Consider the following 17,095-nt stretch of genomic DNA (forward strand, 5'->3'; position numbering starts at 1 on the left):
CTTTCCATGCTCTCAGCCTCCCTCTATTCTCCAGTCGCATGAACCTTTCCCTTGTTTCTCAACACTCCTCCCTCCTTCACATTCCCCTGCCTTTGTGCCTGCTGTCCCCACTGACTGGAATATTTGTTAACTCATCGTTTACCTGGTTAACTTTTACTCATTCATTAAGACTCAGTCCTCAAATAATTTTCTCTGTGAGGACACAAAACTCTCTGGGCAAAGTTGGTCACTCCCATCTCTGTGATGATACGTAAGTTTGTGCACATTTGTCCTGTCACAGGACATTCTCTGCTTTATTGCACAATGGGGCTCTGCTATGTATCTGTGTCCTCTGAGCTCCTTAAAACCAGGAAGGAGCGCACAGTCTTCTTTTGCTCCTTTAGTCGGGGCCTGCTATATAGTTGGTTATCAAAACATGTTTGTTGGAGGAAACAAATAACCAGAAGCTCCCTGAGGTCAGGGACCACATTTTTCTTCTTCAGAGCTGTGAACCCAACCTTTAGCATGACACATAGAAAGTGCCCCATTAATATTTGAATTTAAAAAAAGAAAAAGAACTGGATTGTCAGGGTTTTAATGAAATTCAACCTAGTAGAACTTCCTATTTTGCATTTCCTAATTTGTAGGCAGCAGTCTCAGCAGCACAAAGATGGGATCTCTTGGTGGTTAATAATTAAAAAAAAAAATTAAAGTTAAGGCATAAGTTGTCTTGGTTTCTCTCGGTCCCCTTTTAAATTTTTCTGAAAATAAAAATCGTAGTGTAAATATATAAGAGCGCATCCCTATTTTAGACCACTGTCTTTGTTTATAATTTAATAAAGTCATATTTTATATTACAGAACTATTTAGATCTCACCCATATCCACTAAAAATAAAAAGTAAAGCTAACTTGCTTGTTTAGAAGTATTGATATATTAGTGGAATTAAGTGTTTCATAATCTAAAAATTACTTTCCATTGATTGAAACCAAACAGGTGGACGGTGGTAAGGAGAGGTATCCAGGTAGCCTTGGCTGCCTGGACAGGGAAGCTTTACCTGCTGGCCGGGCTTGATGGGTGAGAGTGTGATGCCCTGGGTGTTGATCACTGGCAGGATCTGGTTCCCGATGACCGTGGCGATGATCTGGCCCTGGGCGTTTGTCAGGAGCTGGGGGGTGATGGACTGCACTTGGAGGCCCTGAGTGCCGCTCGCTGCCTGGCTTGATGGCCCCGGATTTGGCATCAGAGGAATGGTCCCGATTATCTGCAAGAGACAGGCCCAGAGGTGAGGTGCCAGGCTCTGCCCTGGGTCCAACCTGCACCTGAAGACCACTCCTCCCTGGTCTCTGTAGGAGGTTCCCTGAGACCCCACTCAAGATCTGTGAACAGACCTGGAGACCGGGTGATGCGAGCAGGGAAGAAAGTGGGAGGAATGAGAATCTGAAGGACAGGTAGGCACACATGGACCGGAGGGGAAACATTTAAAAAGAAAATCAAGTACCAGTGACGGCAGAAACATGTGATTGCTGCCAGGGCATCAGAGATGGCTGCTCTGTCTCAGGATCAGAGGGAAAGCAAACTTCCCTTGGCACTCACAGCCCTCATCCAGCTGGGAGCCACAGCCCTCGCCCATGGTGGCTCCTCAAACACGATGTCCCTTACCTCCTTTCCTCTCCTCAATTCCCCTCCGCTCGCTCCCTCCTTCCTTCCCCCTCCCCATCAACATCCTGCTCCTCTCTAAAGTCGGGGGTCAGCTCCCTGACCCCCAGCAGGGCCGGGGCCTCAGCGCCCTGGTGCTCATGGTTGAGAGGCCAAGTTTTGGAGTCAGGGGGATAGGCTGCCAGAGCCACCGATTAGCGCTATAACATTGGTCGCGGAGCCTAAGCTTTCTGAGGCTCGAGAGAATTGGGATCATCAACAAATGTTTGAAACTCTTAAAATAAAGGCGAAATGACTACTGAGGGCTGAGATGGAAAAAAAAAGGTGCATTTTAAACTGGGATCTAAAGGTTAGAGGCCAGGGCTTCTGTGGCAGGTGGCAGGGAAGGCTCTCTTCCCATTTGGTAGCCACTGGCTTCCATGATGGGGTCGTATGGAGCGCCACAGGAGGGCTCTGACGGGATCCCCTTGCTGTGCGAAGGAGAAAGGGAGCATGAGCCGGGGCAGCAAGTGGCTAGGGCAGTGATAGCAAACCTTTAAAGCTCGGCGTGTCAGCATTTTGTAAAGCCCTAACTTAACTCTGGTGCCGTATCACATATAGAAATTTTTTGATATTTGCAACCATAGTAAAACAAAGACTTATATTTTTGATACTTATTTTATACATTTAAATGCCATTTAACAAAGAAAAATCAACCAAAAAAATGAGTTCACGTGTCACCTCTGACACGCGTGTCATAGGTTCGCCATCACTGGTATAGGGTATCTGTGAGATCTAGACACATTCATGCATTGTTGGAGACAAATTAAATCTGGAAAGAACAAAGGATTGATCTGTGTTTCCAATGTTATAGACTCTCCTGGAGGAGTCAGGGAGCTGGGGCTGGAGGCTTTGCCTGTACGCTTCACAGGCTGGCTCAGCAGCTCTGCTGGTCATCTTCCACGGCCACCCCCAGACCAGCGCTGTGGCAATGTGGCCTGGGGGCCACCACCAAGACATATTAATAATGCTTTCCCGTTGAAATGACTTCATTTCACCCCACATTCTTGCAACAGGGCTGGCTCTGCTGGGACTTGATGGAGGAATTTGTAAGTGATGCAGCTGGAGCTGGAGTCCAGGTCTGTCTGACCCTCAAATGCTTGCTTTTCCACTAGGTCACCAGGCTTCCACCACATGGAGAACACTGGAGGGAGCCAGTTCTTTAAAAAGACACTGCATTTGCCCTGGCTGGTGTGGCTCAGTTGGTTGGGCATTGTCCGGTATACCGAAAGGTCACCCTCTCAATTCCCAGTCAGGGCACATGCCCGGGTTGCAGGCTCCATCCCCAGTAAGGGGCCTGCAGGAGGCACCTGATGGATGCTCCACTCTCACATGCATGTTTCTCTCTATCTCCCTCTCCCTTCCTCTCTCTAAAAAAAAATCAATAAAAATATTTTAAAAAATTCCCTATACCTTCATCCATTATAGCCATCTTTACCTGTAAAATTTTATAAAAAAAGAGACACTACATTCTGCCTGCCATTTCCCACCAGACAATAAGCTGCGTGAGGACTGAGTTTACACATAACTGATACTGTCTTCCACCCCCACGGTACCCCAAACAGGCTTTTAAACACAGCCTCTCAATAACTGTCTTTCAGATAAATGGCTTCTGGACGCTGTTGTCACTGGATTCCCAATGAAACTTCAGCTCTGCAGGAAAACTACGAGACCACACATCCAGTGGCAAAGATTAGGACTGCAAATTGCCCCCTCTTCCTCCCTCCTCATTTGGCCGTTGCCTCCACCACAAAAGCCTTGTGGGCTGGCACTAATGGAGGAGCTGTGTGAATATCAAGTATCAGTGGCAGTTGTCAATGGATGCGATAAAGATCGAGGAATTACTGTGAGAGCGGCCAGCAGTCCTGGAGGGAGTTAGCAGCTCTGCAGTCTCACTGATGGAGCCTGTGAAGTCTATCCCACAGCAGCAGCAATGAGCATGTCCCATCAGTGCAGCAAGGTCAGGAGAAGCCACATCAATAGACAGAGCACATAGCACTTTATTGATGAGGGTCTTGCATTAAGCAGCTGAGTATCCAAAGGCCATTCCTGTGACCCCACAGGCAGCGTGAAGAAGCCTGTGGAGCCGGAGAGGGGTCCTTCTGCACCCACACTGTATACTTCACCTCTGCGCACTTGCACCCTGAACTGTACCATCCCCCTCTGCACACTTGCACCCTGAACTGTACCATCCCCCTCTGCACACTTGCACCCTGAACTGTACCATCCCCCTCTGCGCACTTACATCCTGAACTGTACCATCCCCCTCTGCACACTTACACCCTGAACTGTACCATCCCCCTCTGCACACTTACATCCTGAACTGTACCATCCCCCTCTGCACACTTGCACCCTGAACTGTACCATCCCCCTCTGCACACTTACACCCTGAACTGTACCATCCCCCTCTGCACACTTACACCCTGAACTGTACCATCCCCCTCTGCACACTTACACATGAACTGTACCATCCCCCTCTGCACACTTACATGTGAACTGTACCATCCCCCTCTGCACACTTACACGTGAACTGTACCATCCCCCTGTGCACACTTACACTGTGAACTGTACCATCCCCCTCTGCACACTTACACTGTGAACTGTACCATCCCCCTCTGCACACTTGCAGCCTGAACTGTACCATCCCCCTCTGCACACTTGCAGCCTGAACTGTACCATCCCCCTCTGCGCACTTACACCGCGAACTGTACCATCCCCCTCTGCACACTTACACCGTGAACTGTACCAACCCCCTCTGCACACTTGCACGTGAACTGTACCATCCCCCTCTGCATACTTGCACTGTGACCTGTACCATCCTCCTCTCCACAACGCGCTATGAAAACTCAGCAGCTGACCCATCCACTCTGACTTCCCCATGTCAGAAGCCCGAGGAACGCCACTCTATCTGACTGGGTGTGGGTTCTATGTTAGGCAGGATGCCAGTGCAGTTAGGAGCCCTGTCAGCGAGTAGCCTGGGCGAAGGCTTTGGAGTGAAGCACAGCACCTGACAACTATCATACATATTGTGATGCAGAGGCAGGCGCTCTGCTTCTAGAAGATTGACATGCCTCTGTGCTCTCCTTGTGTAATAAGACGGTCTGCGTGCTTTCTGGGTGGAGAGAAGAAGAAAGGGAAATGCAAACGACTCACCAGCTTCTTCCCTATGTGCAACCTCGCTTCCACACACTGCGCTGGGACATTATTAAAACATGGCACTGCTTAGTTCCTTCCTCCCCTGCTCCCCGCTTCTTTCTTAGTCCCTAGCATCACTTACTGACGGTAGGACAGCACTAGTGTCAGAGCCAGAGGGGTCTGGAGTGGCATGATGGAAGGAACCCTTTAATAAGGAGAGTTTGCCTTCAAGGTGGGGGTAGGTGTAGGGGCCATTCTAGTCAGGAAGCTTCTGTGAAGTTATGAATTTCTCATTCTCGTGGGCCTTTTGGGGGAGCTGGGATCACTATCTCAGCATGTCAAAAACTCAGTGCACTCTGATGACTTTCCTAGTATTCCACAGGTATTACTACATGCGGATTTTAATTTGCTCCCATTAATCGAAGAGTAAAGATAACTCCACATTGTGTTGCCCTAAAAATTGATGGGTGTGCTTATTTCATGCAGGCTGGTTCCCATCCCACTCGACGCTTCCACAGGTCTCCCCAAAACTCCTCCTCAACCTCCGATTTCAAAGGTCAAAGAAGGAAATGAGAGGAACTGAGGCAGCCAAGGAGTGAGGCTGTTGGGACTCCTGAGCAGTTGGCAATTTTACCTGTGGAAATTGTATTTTGAATTAAAGGCCTTTGAGATTCAAGGGAAGTATTTGCATCTACACATATTTCAACTACGTCATTCACTTCCTAAGACAAATTCTAACTCTGTTTAGATGCTGACAACTTGTAGAGCCACCTAGTACCTGCAGACCATTCTCTATGTAAGGCATGTGTCGTAAGCGTTTCCCTCCACGTCCTGCGTGGTTCAGGGGTCGGGTCTGGAAGAGGAGCCGCACAACAAATGAAAAAGAAAAGACACGAGATAATTTGGCCGCCTGGTCCCCAATATTCCCAAATTATCTCGTGTCTTTTCTTTTTCATTTGTTGTGCGGCTCCTCTTCCAGACCCGACCCCTGAACCACGCAGGACGTGGAGGGAAACGCTTACGACAGGCATGGTGATGTCATGTGCCATGGAGGACACCAGAAGATGCTATTGGGGCAGGGGAGGGGGAGAAAAGACAGTTACGTGGCATGCAAAGACTCTAATAATCCAACAGAGCAATGCTATGCTCCGTAGGAGAGTCAAGGACTATTCCCTAAGAATCTCTGTACCCATGTGGTGGATGATCAAAAGAATATCGAGAATGAATGAGTGATTTCAGAGAAAGAAAGGTGGGGATGGGTGGGAAAGATTTCACAGAAGAAATGGGGGCAGAACAGTGTCTTGGAGGTTGGGTGAAATATGGAAAGGCAGACAAAACAATTCCAAACAAGATCTCCAGCCTGGAGTCGGAAAACATGGATGGATACGCATGAGGGTAGAGAAAGTAGAGCAATGACAGGTCAGTCAAATTCCATCTGGCAAGCGGTTTCAGTGAATGGCTTTTGGGGGGATGGGGAGCAGTGCCGAAATGGAGCTATTTCAGGTGTGAACGTGACAGTGTGGATAGAATGGACTGAAGTGGTAAGAGACTACAAACCAGGAGCTCAGTCACTAGGATGCTATTGTAGTCGTCCAAGTGTGAAGCAAATGCCTCAATGAATCCTTGACATAGGGGTTGCTTGATTGGTTTACTTCCACTTCAATTCAAAAGCACGGCCTACTTTATGCCTGGGTTGCAACATTAGAAATTTTTGAGTGAGGTTATTGCCTCATCACTCCCACAGTAAATAGCTAAGGCATCGTTTGCAATGATCCTATATGTCTTTGCCCTAACTCTAACAGCGTTGATTCATCTCTGATGAATGCTTTAAGCAGGCCACGGCCCACACTGGTATTGGAATGATAATTTGTGACCTGAAAGAGTTCCGGCCTCTCTGACAGGAGACTTATTTGATTGTGGCTATTCATGTTCACCTGTCCATTTCCTCAGAGGAGTTAAGAGCATGAAACACCACTGAGAATAATGTCCATGTTGCAAGAGCAACTGAAAAAATCATTAAAATGACTACTGGTGTTCATTAGCACACATATCTCTATTTCCCTAAGAGTTTGGGTGGCTTACACGTAAATGAGACTATTTTTAATGCAGCAGCTATTATAATTTTAGCCACCAGAAAGATTATCTTGCAATTGTAGAAAACTCTGGCAACCCAGGACCATGTAACTGCTTTGAGTTACCAGGTGATTATTACAATGCCCTATGGACTTCAGTCTAGTTCAGGTATTCAGTAGGGATGAATTATGACTAATGGAGGGTAGCATGTGCTGAATTTATTCTCTGCCAACATGTAGGTGTCATCAGTAGCAGCTGAAGGTGGTATCACGGAAGTCCAGAGCCTGCAGACAAGTTGTCTGATGGGCCACATGTTGTAATAGTCGCTGACATGCTGTTAAACTCTGCTAGAGTAGGAGATTGCAGATGTCAAATTGACAAGTAATTTTGTTGCACACATATCTTTAAGGAAAGAACCCACCGATGCTGTAGATTGGTGTCTTCCTCAGGTCTTTCAATCCATCATCAGAGACAAATATTTGTGTAACCTCAGTACTTTTTGGTCAAGAGGCTTTTGTTAACACTAACATCACTCTGAGCCAAGGAGCTGGTGGTGAGCATTCACCAGAATGAAAACAGCCTTCCCCTTCCTTGGTCTGGCCTCAGCCACTCTTCTTCCTCCGAGGGGTGATGTTGTCTTCTTTACATAATACATTTATTCCGGTCTCATTGTGCTCCTAGCTTTAAGGTTAAACTCACAGAGTTATTTTGGCAGCTCTGATGTTGATTCCAGGAGGAGGAGAAGGATACAATTATTTCCCAAACAAAATTTATTTTTGCAAGATCCAATCTAGTGCCTTCTTGCATTTAGCTTTGGGGAACAAGAGAAGTGTGAATGTTGAGAGAGTCCTCTAGCAGAGTGTCTGAACCAGAAAATAGTAAAAGCATGAAGATAAGCAGGTGAAGGAGTTCAATTAGCGGAAGCTACTCAACTAAGGACAAATAGAGTGAACATCGCAGGCAATATCCAGCAGTTGGCCGTGGCTTCCTCAAGCTCTGGCGGTCCCAGGGTTTAGGGAGGTAATCATGACTGATTACCTATGTCTGGCATGGGTATGGGCATAGGGAATGGCAGTGTGCCCGAGGGTGGCATAATTGAAAAAGCCCAGGGTATGAGATAAATTATCTTAGATCAACTTGAAAGCAGTGGATAACACACATTTTCTTAATGAGCAATTGTGAGAAAGAACTTTATAAGGTATACATTTTCATGCTTATATAATGTGTATTGATAGGTATTCTACCTTAGGGAATACCTACCTACTCAATATTTTTCACTGTCAGAATTAGGTGTGCTGTGTTTGGTTTCAACTTTAGAAACATATTCACAGACCAGACTTCAGAATTGGAGGTGTCATGATCTTTCAAATGTCACTTTCAGTCACATTTTAGGAAAGATAAGTTGCATGAAAATGGATGTTGTAAAAGCAGCAGCAACAACAATAAAAGCAAACTTCTCTCCTAAAAGCTTAAAAAAAGTAATTAGAGGTAATTCTTAATAGAGTTTAGGAGATATATATCAAATTTCCCACTGGCTGGATTCAAGCCCAGGCTTTGCCATTAACTACTAGGAGATTGTTGGCGAATTACTTCACCTCTTAGAACCTGTCTACTCATCTTTAAAATGGCAATAATAATGCCCCCTTCATAAGGTTATTGTGAGGACTAAATAAAATAATGTATGCAAAGCACCCAACACAGTGCTTTAACAACCAAAAAGGTGTTCAACCAATGCTTCTTCATAACTTCATTTTGCTTAAATGCTTTTGCGGCCACTCCTGGGCTTTTGCACTAAGTTGTAAAACACCTTTTGAAATTTTCTGAATGTTATAACTTCACCATGAAAATAGTTTACTGTGAAGAACAGAAAACAGCTCACCACAGGGAAAAGGGAACTCATCCTTGTCTTGTAATAGAGCGCTCAGTTGGAAGTTTCCATAGAAGCACCGAGAATCAGCAGGTGCCACATTCTGGAGGAGGGAGACCTTCAGACCCTCCAGAACTCAACCCTCCCAGTTTGAAACTGTGTGTCTTCTTCCCTCTCGGGGATGGGGCAAGGGAGGCGGTCTCCTTTCCTCAAGATTAATGAAAGTGGTTGAGTAAATATTGTTCCCTTAAATTTGGGGGACACCCCCCTGAGGAATTTATGGGTGAGAGGCTGTGGCTTTGAGCTGAGAGAGGAGAAGAAAAAAATGCAGGGAAAGGAAGAAGGAGAGGAAAAAGAGAAAAAGGAAAAGGAAGGAAGGAGGAGAAGAGAGAGAACGGCACTGTATGGGCACCAGCTACCCTCTCACTGACAGCAAGGCAAGGATATGTGAGTGTTCCCCAGGGCTCAATATGATGAGTCTGAGCCATTTATAATCCTGTCCCAGAGAACCCCCTGGCGAATGGGCACTGTGGCAGCATCACAGAGAGAGCTTGAGAATGGGCCTGTGGAAACCAAACCCTGAGAAGGGAGTGGGCAGCAGGAAGAAAACACATTGCCCACAGCAGTGGCCCGTTGGAAGGTCCCACTGGGCCTCAGAAGCCCTCATGAAAGGGCCTGCAAGAGTTGGCTTGCACCATCTGCTGGCCCAGAGAGCAGAAACCATCTTCTGACAGTTCAGCAAAGTGAAGTCAATGTTATGCCCCACCTGGCCCCTCCCCACCTTCACCCGATCTGTCAGAATCAGGGTGAGCAAGAGGAGGAAAGGGGAATCAGTCCAGTGCGGTAGGAAGTGGACCCTGCAGCTCTTTCCCGTGTAGCAGGTGGCGGGAGGAGGGCTCAGCGGGGGCTGCGGAGGTGGTGGCAGAAGTTTGTTAGGGTCGCCACCACCTCCGCAGTTTTCATTATTGTCAGGGAACCCGGCACAGAAGATTGTAGTCCCTAAGAGTGCCAAAGAGAAGTCATGGAGAAGACTCCCAGCTTTTACCAAGGGGGAGGGGAAGGCCCAGAAAGTTGAAAGGCACAGTGCAAAGCTTTGATGATTATATCCCCAAATACCAGTTCTGTCCTCTTTCCCCACTGATATGGTAAAGGGTTTGATAATCACAAAATACTAGACAAAGAAATTCAAGATTGTGATTCTCTCCTAAGCTCCCTCGAGGCTCTCTTACTGTCATATGTGCAAAGGAGTCAAGTGTGAGAGTAATGTACTGTCTTTTTATTTTTAAAATTAATGTTAACATTTTGGGCCTATAATTTAGTAGTTTATACAAATTAAACATGGCTTATTCATTAATATTAGCAAGTACTTTTTAAGCCATTGCTATCCATAATTTTAAAATCAGGTAAAGATAGGGACTGCCATTATCTTAATGAAGGTCAATAACACTAAAAAAGGAGATTTCATGGTTTATACTGTCAGGACTTGGTTAACTAAGGATGCTTGAAAAATAGAGGAGCAAGGAAGGCAAGAAGAGAAGCAGGAAGAAAAGAGAGGAGGGGATTTAACAAGTTACCAGAGGTAGAGGGTTTGAAATTGAGAGCAGAACATACATTTTCCCATAAACTAGGAATTCAGTTTATTTCTGTGAGGTAGTTGCTACTATTTATCACACTGATTATCGAAGTTTCAGTTGACTTAAAAATGGATACTATTCAAATGCCTTAGTTGCTGAAGTTTTTCTGAAGCTTTTGAAAACCTGAAAATTATAACAGGGAGAGCCAGTGTCCGCCACAGGAGAAGGTACTGACAACACAAAAGAGTCAGAAGGAATTTTGACATAATCATTTGGCAATTATGTTAGCAAGATTGTTCTCATAAGTAATCAGCAATATTTATAAGATACAACAAAGATGTGCTTTTATGGTTCTCCCCCTCTTATCTTTAAATGAACACAAAACTAACCCAAACTCCCAAACTCACTATTGAACAGTCTTCCTTTGGTTTAATTGTTGGGAAGGAAGAAATCTAATGTGTATACCTTTGTTTTCCAATTGCAAATGATGAGGCGGGGTTAAAGGAACCCACTAGATCTTAATGATACAAGACAGGATGACTGATGTCAGTTCCAAAGGTGTTTTACAGGAATAATGTTTATGGAGCATAACCCTGAACCCTGGTTATGCAGCCCATTAGCAGCAAACATCATGGAAGACATTCCACTGCTTAGGAACTGACAGGTCTACCAGGGAAGAGTCAACTCAATTGATACAATGCTCATTCTTATTGGATGCGAATCTTTCTCAAGTCCTTTGGCAAAATGAAGTGAGCAGCTGCAGCCACACTCTAACCCAGCCGTGGGCAAACTACGGCCCGCGGGCTGGATCCGGCCCGTTTGAAATGAATAAAACTATTGAAAAAAAAGACCGTATCCTTTTATGTAATGATGTTTACTTTGAATTTATATTAGTTCACACAAACACTCCATCCATGCGTTTGTTCCGGCCCTCCGGTCCAGTTTAAGAACCCATTGTGGCCCTCGAGTCAGAAAGTTTGCCCACCCCTGCACTGTTGACAGTTCCCACTACAATAATACTGCAGCTGACTCTGGCACACTCTACAACTCTAGAGGCAGGCGTTTTGTGTTTTAATTTTAAGATGCATCATATCTGTTCTTACATATTTTACTATAATTACGAGACTTGCTATTTTCTCTTTTATTTGGGTTCCCACTCAAATGCTAGGAAACATTGACAGAATAAAAGTTTTGATTCAGAGTATAATCAAAATATTAAATTAAATTTACACAAGATGATATTATATTGAGATGAAAATTACTGAGAAGTCATTGCAACTGCCTACATGGCTTAATCTGGAGTGACTGGTGGGCAGGGATTAGAGTCCAGGAAGTCAATAATAACAATCCTCCTCCTCCTCCTCCTCCTCCTCCTCCTCCTCCTCCTCCTCCTCCTCCTCCTCCTCCTCCTCCTCCTCCTTCCTGCACATTACAGGTTCCCACCATCAGCAGAAGTTTTAAAGTTATGCCTGAATTCTAGACCTACTATACTGAACAGTATATTAGCAAGTTCTGGATTATCTAGCGGTTGCTGGTTTTTCCATGGTGCTGTTTTCCTCCCACTGCTCTGCTTCCTTGTTACTCTACTGGGAGGTGGGATGAGGAAGATAGAAGAGGGGAGAGTCAGTTTTGCAACATGTTAGCCTAAGGTTTGTTTGGGCATGATACTGGAATCAAAGGTTTATCAGTTTCATCTGTGACTGTGAGAGATCCTCCATGATACAAAGTAGGTTCTCCCAGCAAAGGTCAAGTAAACAAGACTCTCAGCACTACCTGCAATTCTCCTGGGGCAAGGGAAACGGAATTGGAGAGACCCTTTGGGAAAAGATGGAGAACTTGCCATTTGCTCCGTGGCTGAGTTTTTTCCTTGGAAATGTATTGCCTATTTATTAGCATACACTGAAAGGCTTTGGGTATGTGAGTTTAGTTGCTTATACAAATATTAACACTTCACATTAAAAGTATCCCTATACGAATAGATAATACAGACATATTGGCAGCAGAAGTGGAGGGATTGGGATAACTAGATAATTCTAGCAGATGAATAAAAACCTCTTCAACTTTGTCTGGAAATCCAGTCAATTGCTGGAACCTCTCTGCTTTATTCTGAATGGCTTCAAAATTAAGGGTGTTGTCTTACTGATGCATTGATTCATGCCCAAATTGATCACTCACATACTCACCCACCCACTCTCTCAGCAAAACCTTTCTGGGGTGTCTGCTGTGTGCCCAGCATGAGGCCACACCACATGGCTCACATTCCTGTGTAGAAGATTGGGAAATTAGCCATCTGAATTCATGAAAATGGTTTCTTTTGGCTTAATAGGAGCATTCTATAAATCTTGCCATCTCTGGCACCAATAACCCACCAGCGAAGAAGAAAGTCTACCCTTCTGGTAAATAGGATAGTCAAGATGGTAGCCTTTACGTAACACTAAAACCCCTGCTCTTTGTTTAAGTTTAATTAATTTTTTTTAAACTTTCAATTACAGTTGACATACATCATTATATTAGTTTTAGGTGTATATACCTCAGTGATCAGATAATACTTAACTTAATATGTGATCATCCCAATAAATCCTGTACCCATCCAGTACCACATCTAGTTATTATTGACTATATTGCCTGTGCTGTACTTTACATCCCCATCACTATTCTGTAACAACTAATTTGTACTTCTTAATTTCTTCACCTTTTTCACTCACCCTTCCTCCCAACCCCCTCCCCTGCTCTTGGCAAGAGTCCTGCCTGCTCTTTTCTTACATTGGGAAACTGCTACAATTGTGAGGTGATCTCCTGTGACTGTTTGCATGCTCAAATATACCATTGGACTACTGAATTCAGCCTTCATTGATATATGTTCTTACTTTCTCCTGAAAAATTATAGTTTTTTAATCTTTGAAGAAGTCCAATGTTTTCAAAGTTTGATTTCAGGCACTGTTCTAGACTTTGGAAGTCTGAGAAATATCTGATGGATCCAAAATTTTGTCTTTAAATCACTTTGATTGTAAAAAAGAAGATGGCTAACATGCTTGCAGAAGTCGGATTGTAAACAGGGCTGAGTAAATTCACTGACCTCTGGTCCCCAAGAACATAACTTCCACTGGAGTGTAGAAATGGCAAACACAGTGGGGAATGTCCTTCAGTTTGCAGAACACTGTTCCTCCTCAGTGACCATAACCCATTCAGAACAACCTCTGCCATCTGGATCCCAACACCAGGACCCATATGAATTCATTATGTGGGAAACAAGGAGGGTTCAGCTCCTCCAGGCTCCCAGAGCTCCCCTTCATCTATGAATACACTATATTAATTTATATAATTTTAATGTTACAATTTTTATTATAATTTTTCTATCTGTAGAATCCTAATTGTATATTTTAATCCATAGCTATTTATAACAAGGGCAAGTGTGACATGTGACACAGAGGCAAATTCCTTCAAGTCAATGAGAGAAAATGAAAAGATTTGTAAACATGATCCAGTGCTTCAATTTCTAACTTTTTTCAGAGGTTTTACATTTTTATTATAATATTCATTATGTTTTTCCAGTAGGACAAAGACCAGAAACAAAGACAAATCTTAAGGATGAACTGGAAACATTTTTTTTCATCATCTCTTTCCACTTACCCATATTGACTACAAATTAAACTATGAGTAATTTTCATTTTCTTTGCAGCTGCCAACACTGAAATTTCTAAAACATTTTTTTTTTCCTTCAAAAGAGAATCACTACTGTGGTGAAGCCATGATTTTGCAGCAAGACCTACTTTGTAAGCTTTTATATGGCTTTGCCTAAGACTTAAAATTTTAATGCCAGTAAAAAATACTTAGCAGGGGTTGGGGTGGGTGTGGCCGGTGCAGGATGAAGGTGAGCAAAGGGGTTGCCAGAGGAGGTGAACATCTGTAATAATGTAAAAAATAAAATAAAATAAAATAAAATAAAATCCCAATAGTAAAGAAATCTGTTAAGAAGAAAAAAAGGATATCTATAAATATAAAAGCTTAATATGCAAATTGTCCCTGTGGGAGTTCGACTGGGAGACCAATCGCTTACTATGACGTGTGCTGACCACCAGGGGGCGGTGTGGAATGAAGGAAGGCTCTGGCTAGCAGCCAGAAGGCCCCAATTGGCCCTGATCGTTGGCCAGGCCTAGGAACCCCTACTTGTGCACGAATTTTGTATCAGGCCTCTAGTATTTACAGTAATTAAGATTGGCCATTATTTTGAGCCTAAAATTCAGGTCAGATATTAATATTAGATATTCAGAGATATGTGACATGCATTAGTATGGAAATAAAAGGTTTGAATAGAAAAAAGGAATTTGGGCAAGTATTTCTGCTTTGCCTGCTGATGCCAGATTAAGTGGCTAAATCAGACTGGAGTTATTTATTGCTTGGGAGAACACCTTTTAGTTTAACTCAGCTTTGGTCCTTAGAAGCTTTAGTAAACATCCCTAAATGAAGCCCTGACCTATGAACTGTCTATATTTCTTCCCAAATGTGAGAAAAAAAGAGCGAATAGCGATCAGAGCTACCTCCCCACAACAAAACAAAACAAAACAAAACAAAACAAAACAAAACAACAAAAAACCTAAATAGGGGACCAGTCATCTCTAATATTTCAAATTGTTTGGAGCAATGGATTTTGGTGAAGGAAATGTTTGGCAATTCCTCAAGAAAGTGCTGCTCGCATTTAGTATCTCCTAGTACTGAATGCAGTCAGGCCATAAAGCTGAATTTAAATTAGTATAAACAACAAAATAAGCCTCTAAGGAAAAAAAAAAAAAGATGGGGAATGAAGGCACTCCAGGTGTCATTAAAGATGCATCTGTTTATCACCACCCAGTTTCATGAGTTCAAGATAATTCTTAAGATTTTTGTGAAGAGAATATCTATTATTGTGGCAAACTTAAATGTATTTTGATATTTGCATGCAATATTTATTTATCTGTTCATTCAAAAAATAGTTGTCCTCATCACTCTAACATTTTTTCAATTTCCTCTTATAAAGTTTTCTTAATGTTCTTTAGGGTGAGACCATGGAATTTCTCATTTCTCACAACAAAAACCATAACTCATTAGAATTATGCTGATGAGTTTTTCTCATGAAATTGTATTCTCATTTACATAAGTGACCAATCTGTACTCTTACCCCTAACCATCAGGCAAGTTGTGACAGATATAGGTAAAGGGGGCCACTATATTCTTCCAACTGTGTTTTCTCACAGTTTTCTGTCCTATGGTTAATGCATTACATTCAATTGAATCGTGAAAGGCCTACTTCTGTACACTGAACTTGAACCTAGTTCTTCAATGTTCTGTGATGTGACTTTCCATTTCTACCTGTCTATGATTTATTTCTCATTTCTCTCTTACTGTCCTGTGAGCTGACATGACATCTAGATCTTGAAGAAGAATGCATCATGTCAACAACTTATGGACCAAGGAGAAAGTTGGGTACATTATTGGGCATGTGGTGTAGTAAATGGGACAATGAACATTTATTTGGAAGTTGAATGCATCTCACATGTGAATTTAATGTTTCTCCTTCTCTGATAATGCTCTGCTTAATCTTAAAACTGTTTGTAAAAAAACAAAACAAACTGATGATGTTCTAGGGATTCTATGTTGAAATTTAGAATTTCTTCTCTTTCATTGTCCCCAGACCCAAATCAAGTTTAATTTTCATTCTCTATTTAGAAAATTGAAATGTAAATAGTTTCCTATTCCATCCCTAACTTTTTACTAGAAATTAAAAACTAAAAAGAGAGCCATCATCAATAGCCCAGTGAACAATCTTTCTGATACTGGTTTTGGTTAAAGCTATTTACTAAATAATCACATATTTCCTCAATTATAAGACTCCTGCATTTTTTAAATTGAAAAAAATGTTTTTATTGATTTTAGAGAGTGAAGAAAAGAGAGAGAGAGAGAAAAAAACATCAACGTGGAGAGAGATACATTGATTATTTGCCTCCCATTGAGTCAGAAACCTGGGCATGTGCTCTGACTGGGAATCAAATCCGTGACCTCTCAGTGCATGGGACAATGCTCAACCAACTTAGCCACACTGGCCAGGGCAATTTTTTACATTTCTTAAATTTGTGAAAGTGGCTGCCCCTAACAGTTGACTTTTTCTTTAATGCAGTAGTATTTTTCTTCCATTCCAAAAAAGTTGTTATTAAATTGATGGTGTAACTTAAAAATCAGTAGTTTCTTTAAACTTATAATATAGTAATATATATTTTTCTTTTTTCTTAGAGAGGCAGCTTCCAAAGGGAAGGATCTAGAAATGTCTGGGGCCTACCACTTTGGGAGCTTAATTAATTCTAAAATCATTTTGCTCGGTGATGTTACCGGAAGCCCAACAGAAGATTCATTGGGAATTTAGCTCAGAAAGGCTCACTGGATGAGCCCCGTTTAAAGCACTCACCATGCACTGTTTTCTCTCTGGATAGGATGCCTCACTGAAAGGCAGCAGACCTATAGACAGTCAGACCCAGGCGTCTCAAGGGTGATTTTCTCTGACAAGATTAAGTGGAGACCTGAGGTCAACTTCTCAACATTATCTCATTGCTTTAGAGATTTCCTTGAACCTACTTGTCCAGTTCCTTTGATCAGCAAGAATAATAATGGTGAGAGTATTGATTAAAATACCCTATATTTATTTTGGCAAGGTTTACAGCTCTTTAAAATTTTCGAGTGTGTGAGTGTTTATATACCTTCAAGAGAAATCTGAGGTTGATAGGTCAAGAATTACAGTTCCT

The 17,095-nt window shown here is 42.9% G+C and overlaps 1 protein-coding gene across 1 annotated transcript in view; it reads right to left on the minus strand.

Moving 5' to 3' along the window:
• POU6F2 (POU class 6 homeobox 2) overlaps nt 1-17,095 on the minus strand; it is a 398,488-nt gene that overhangs the window by 24,678 nt on the left and 356,715 nt on the right. Inside the window, exon 7 of the mRNA XM_036326978.1 lies at nt 1,036-1,242. Coding sequence (XP_036182871.1) covers nt 1,036-1,242 — 207 coding nt within the window. The remainder of the gene's footprint in view (nt 1-1,035; nt 1,243-17,095) is intronic.

The sequence above is a fragment of the Myotis myotis genome, unplaced genomic scaffold (assembly GCF_014108235.1).
Source record: "Myotis myotis isolate mMyoMyo1 unplaced genomic scaffold, mMyoMyo1.p scaffold_m19_p_11, whole genome shotgun sequence".
Lineage (NCBI taxonomy): Eukaryota > Metazoa > Chordata > Mammalia > Chiroptera > Vespertilionidae > Myotis > Myotis myotis.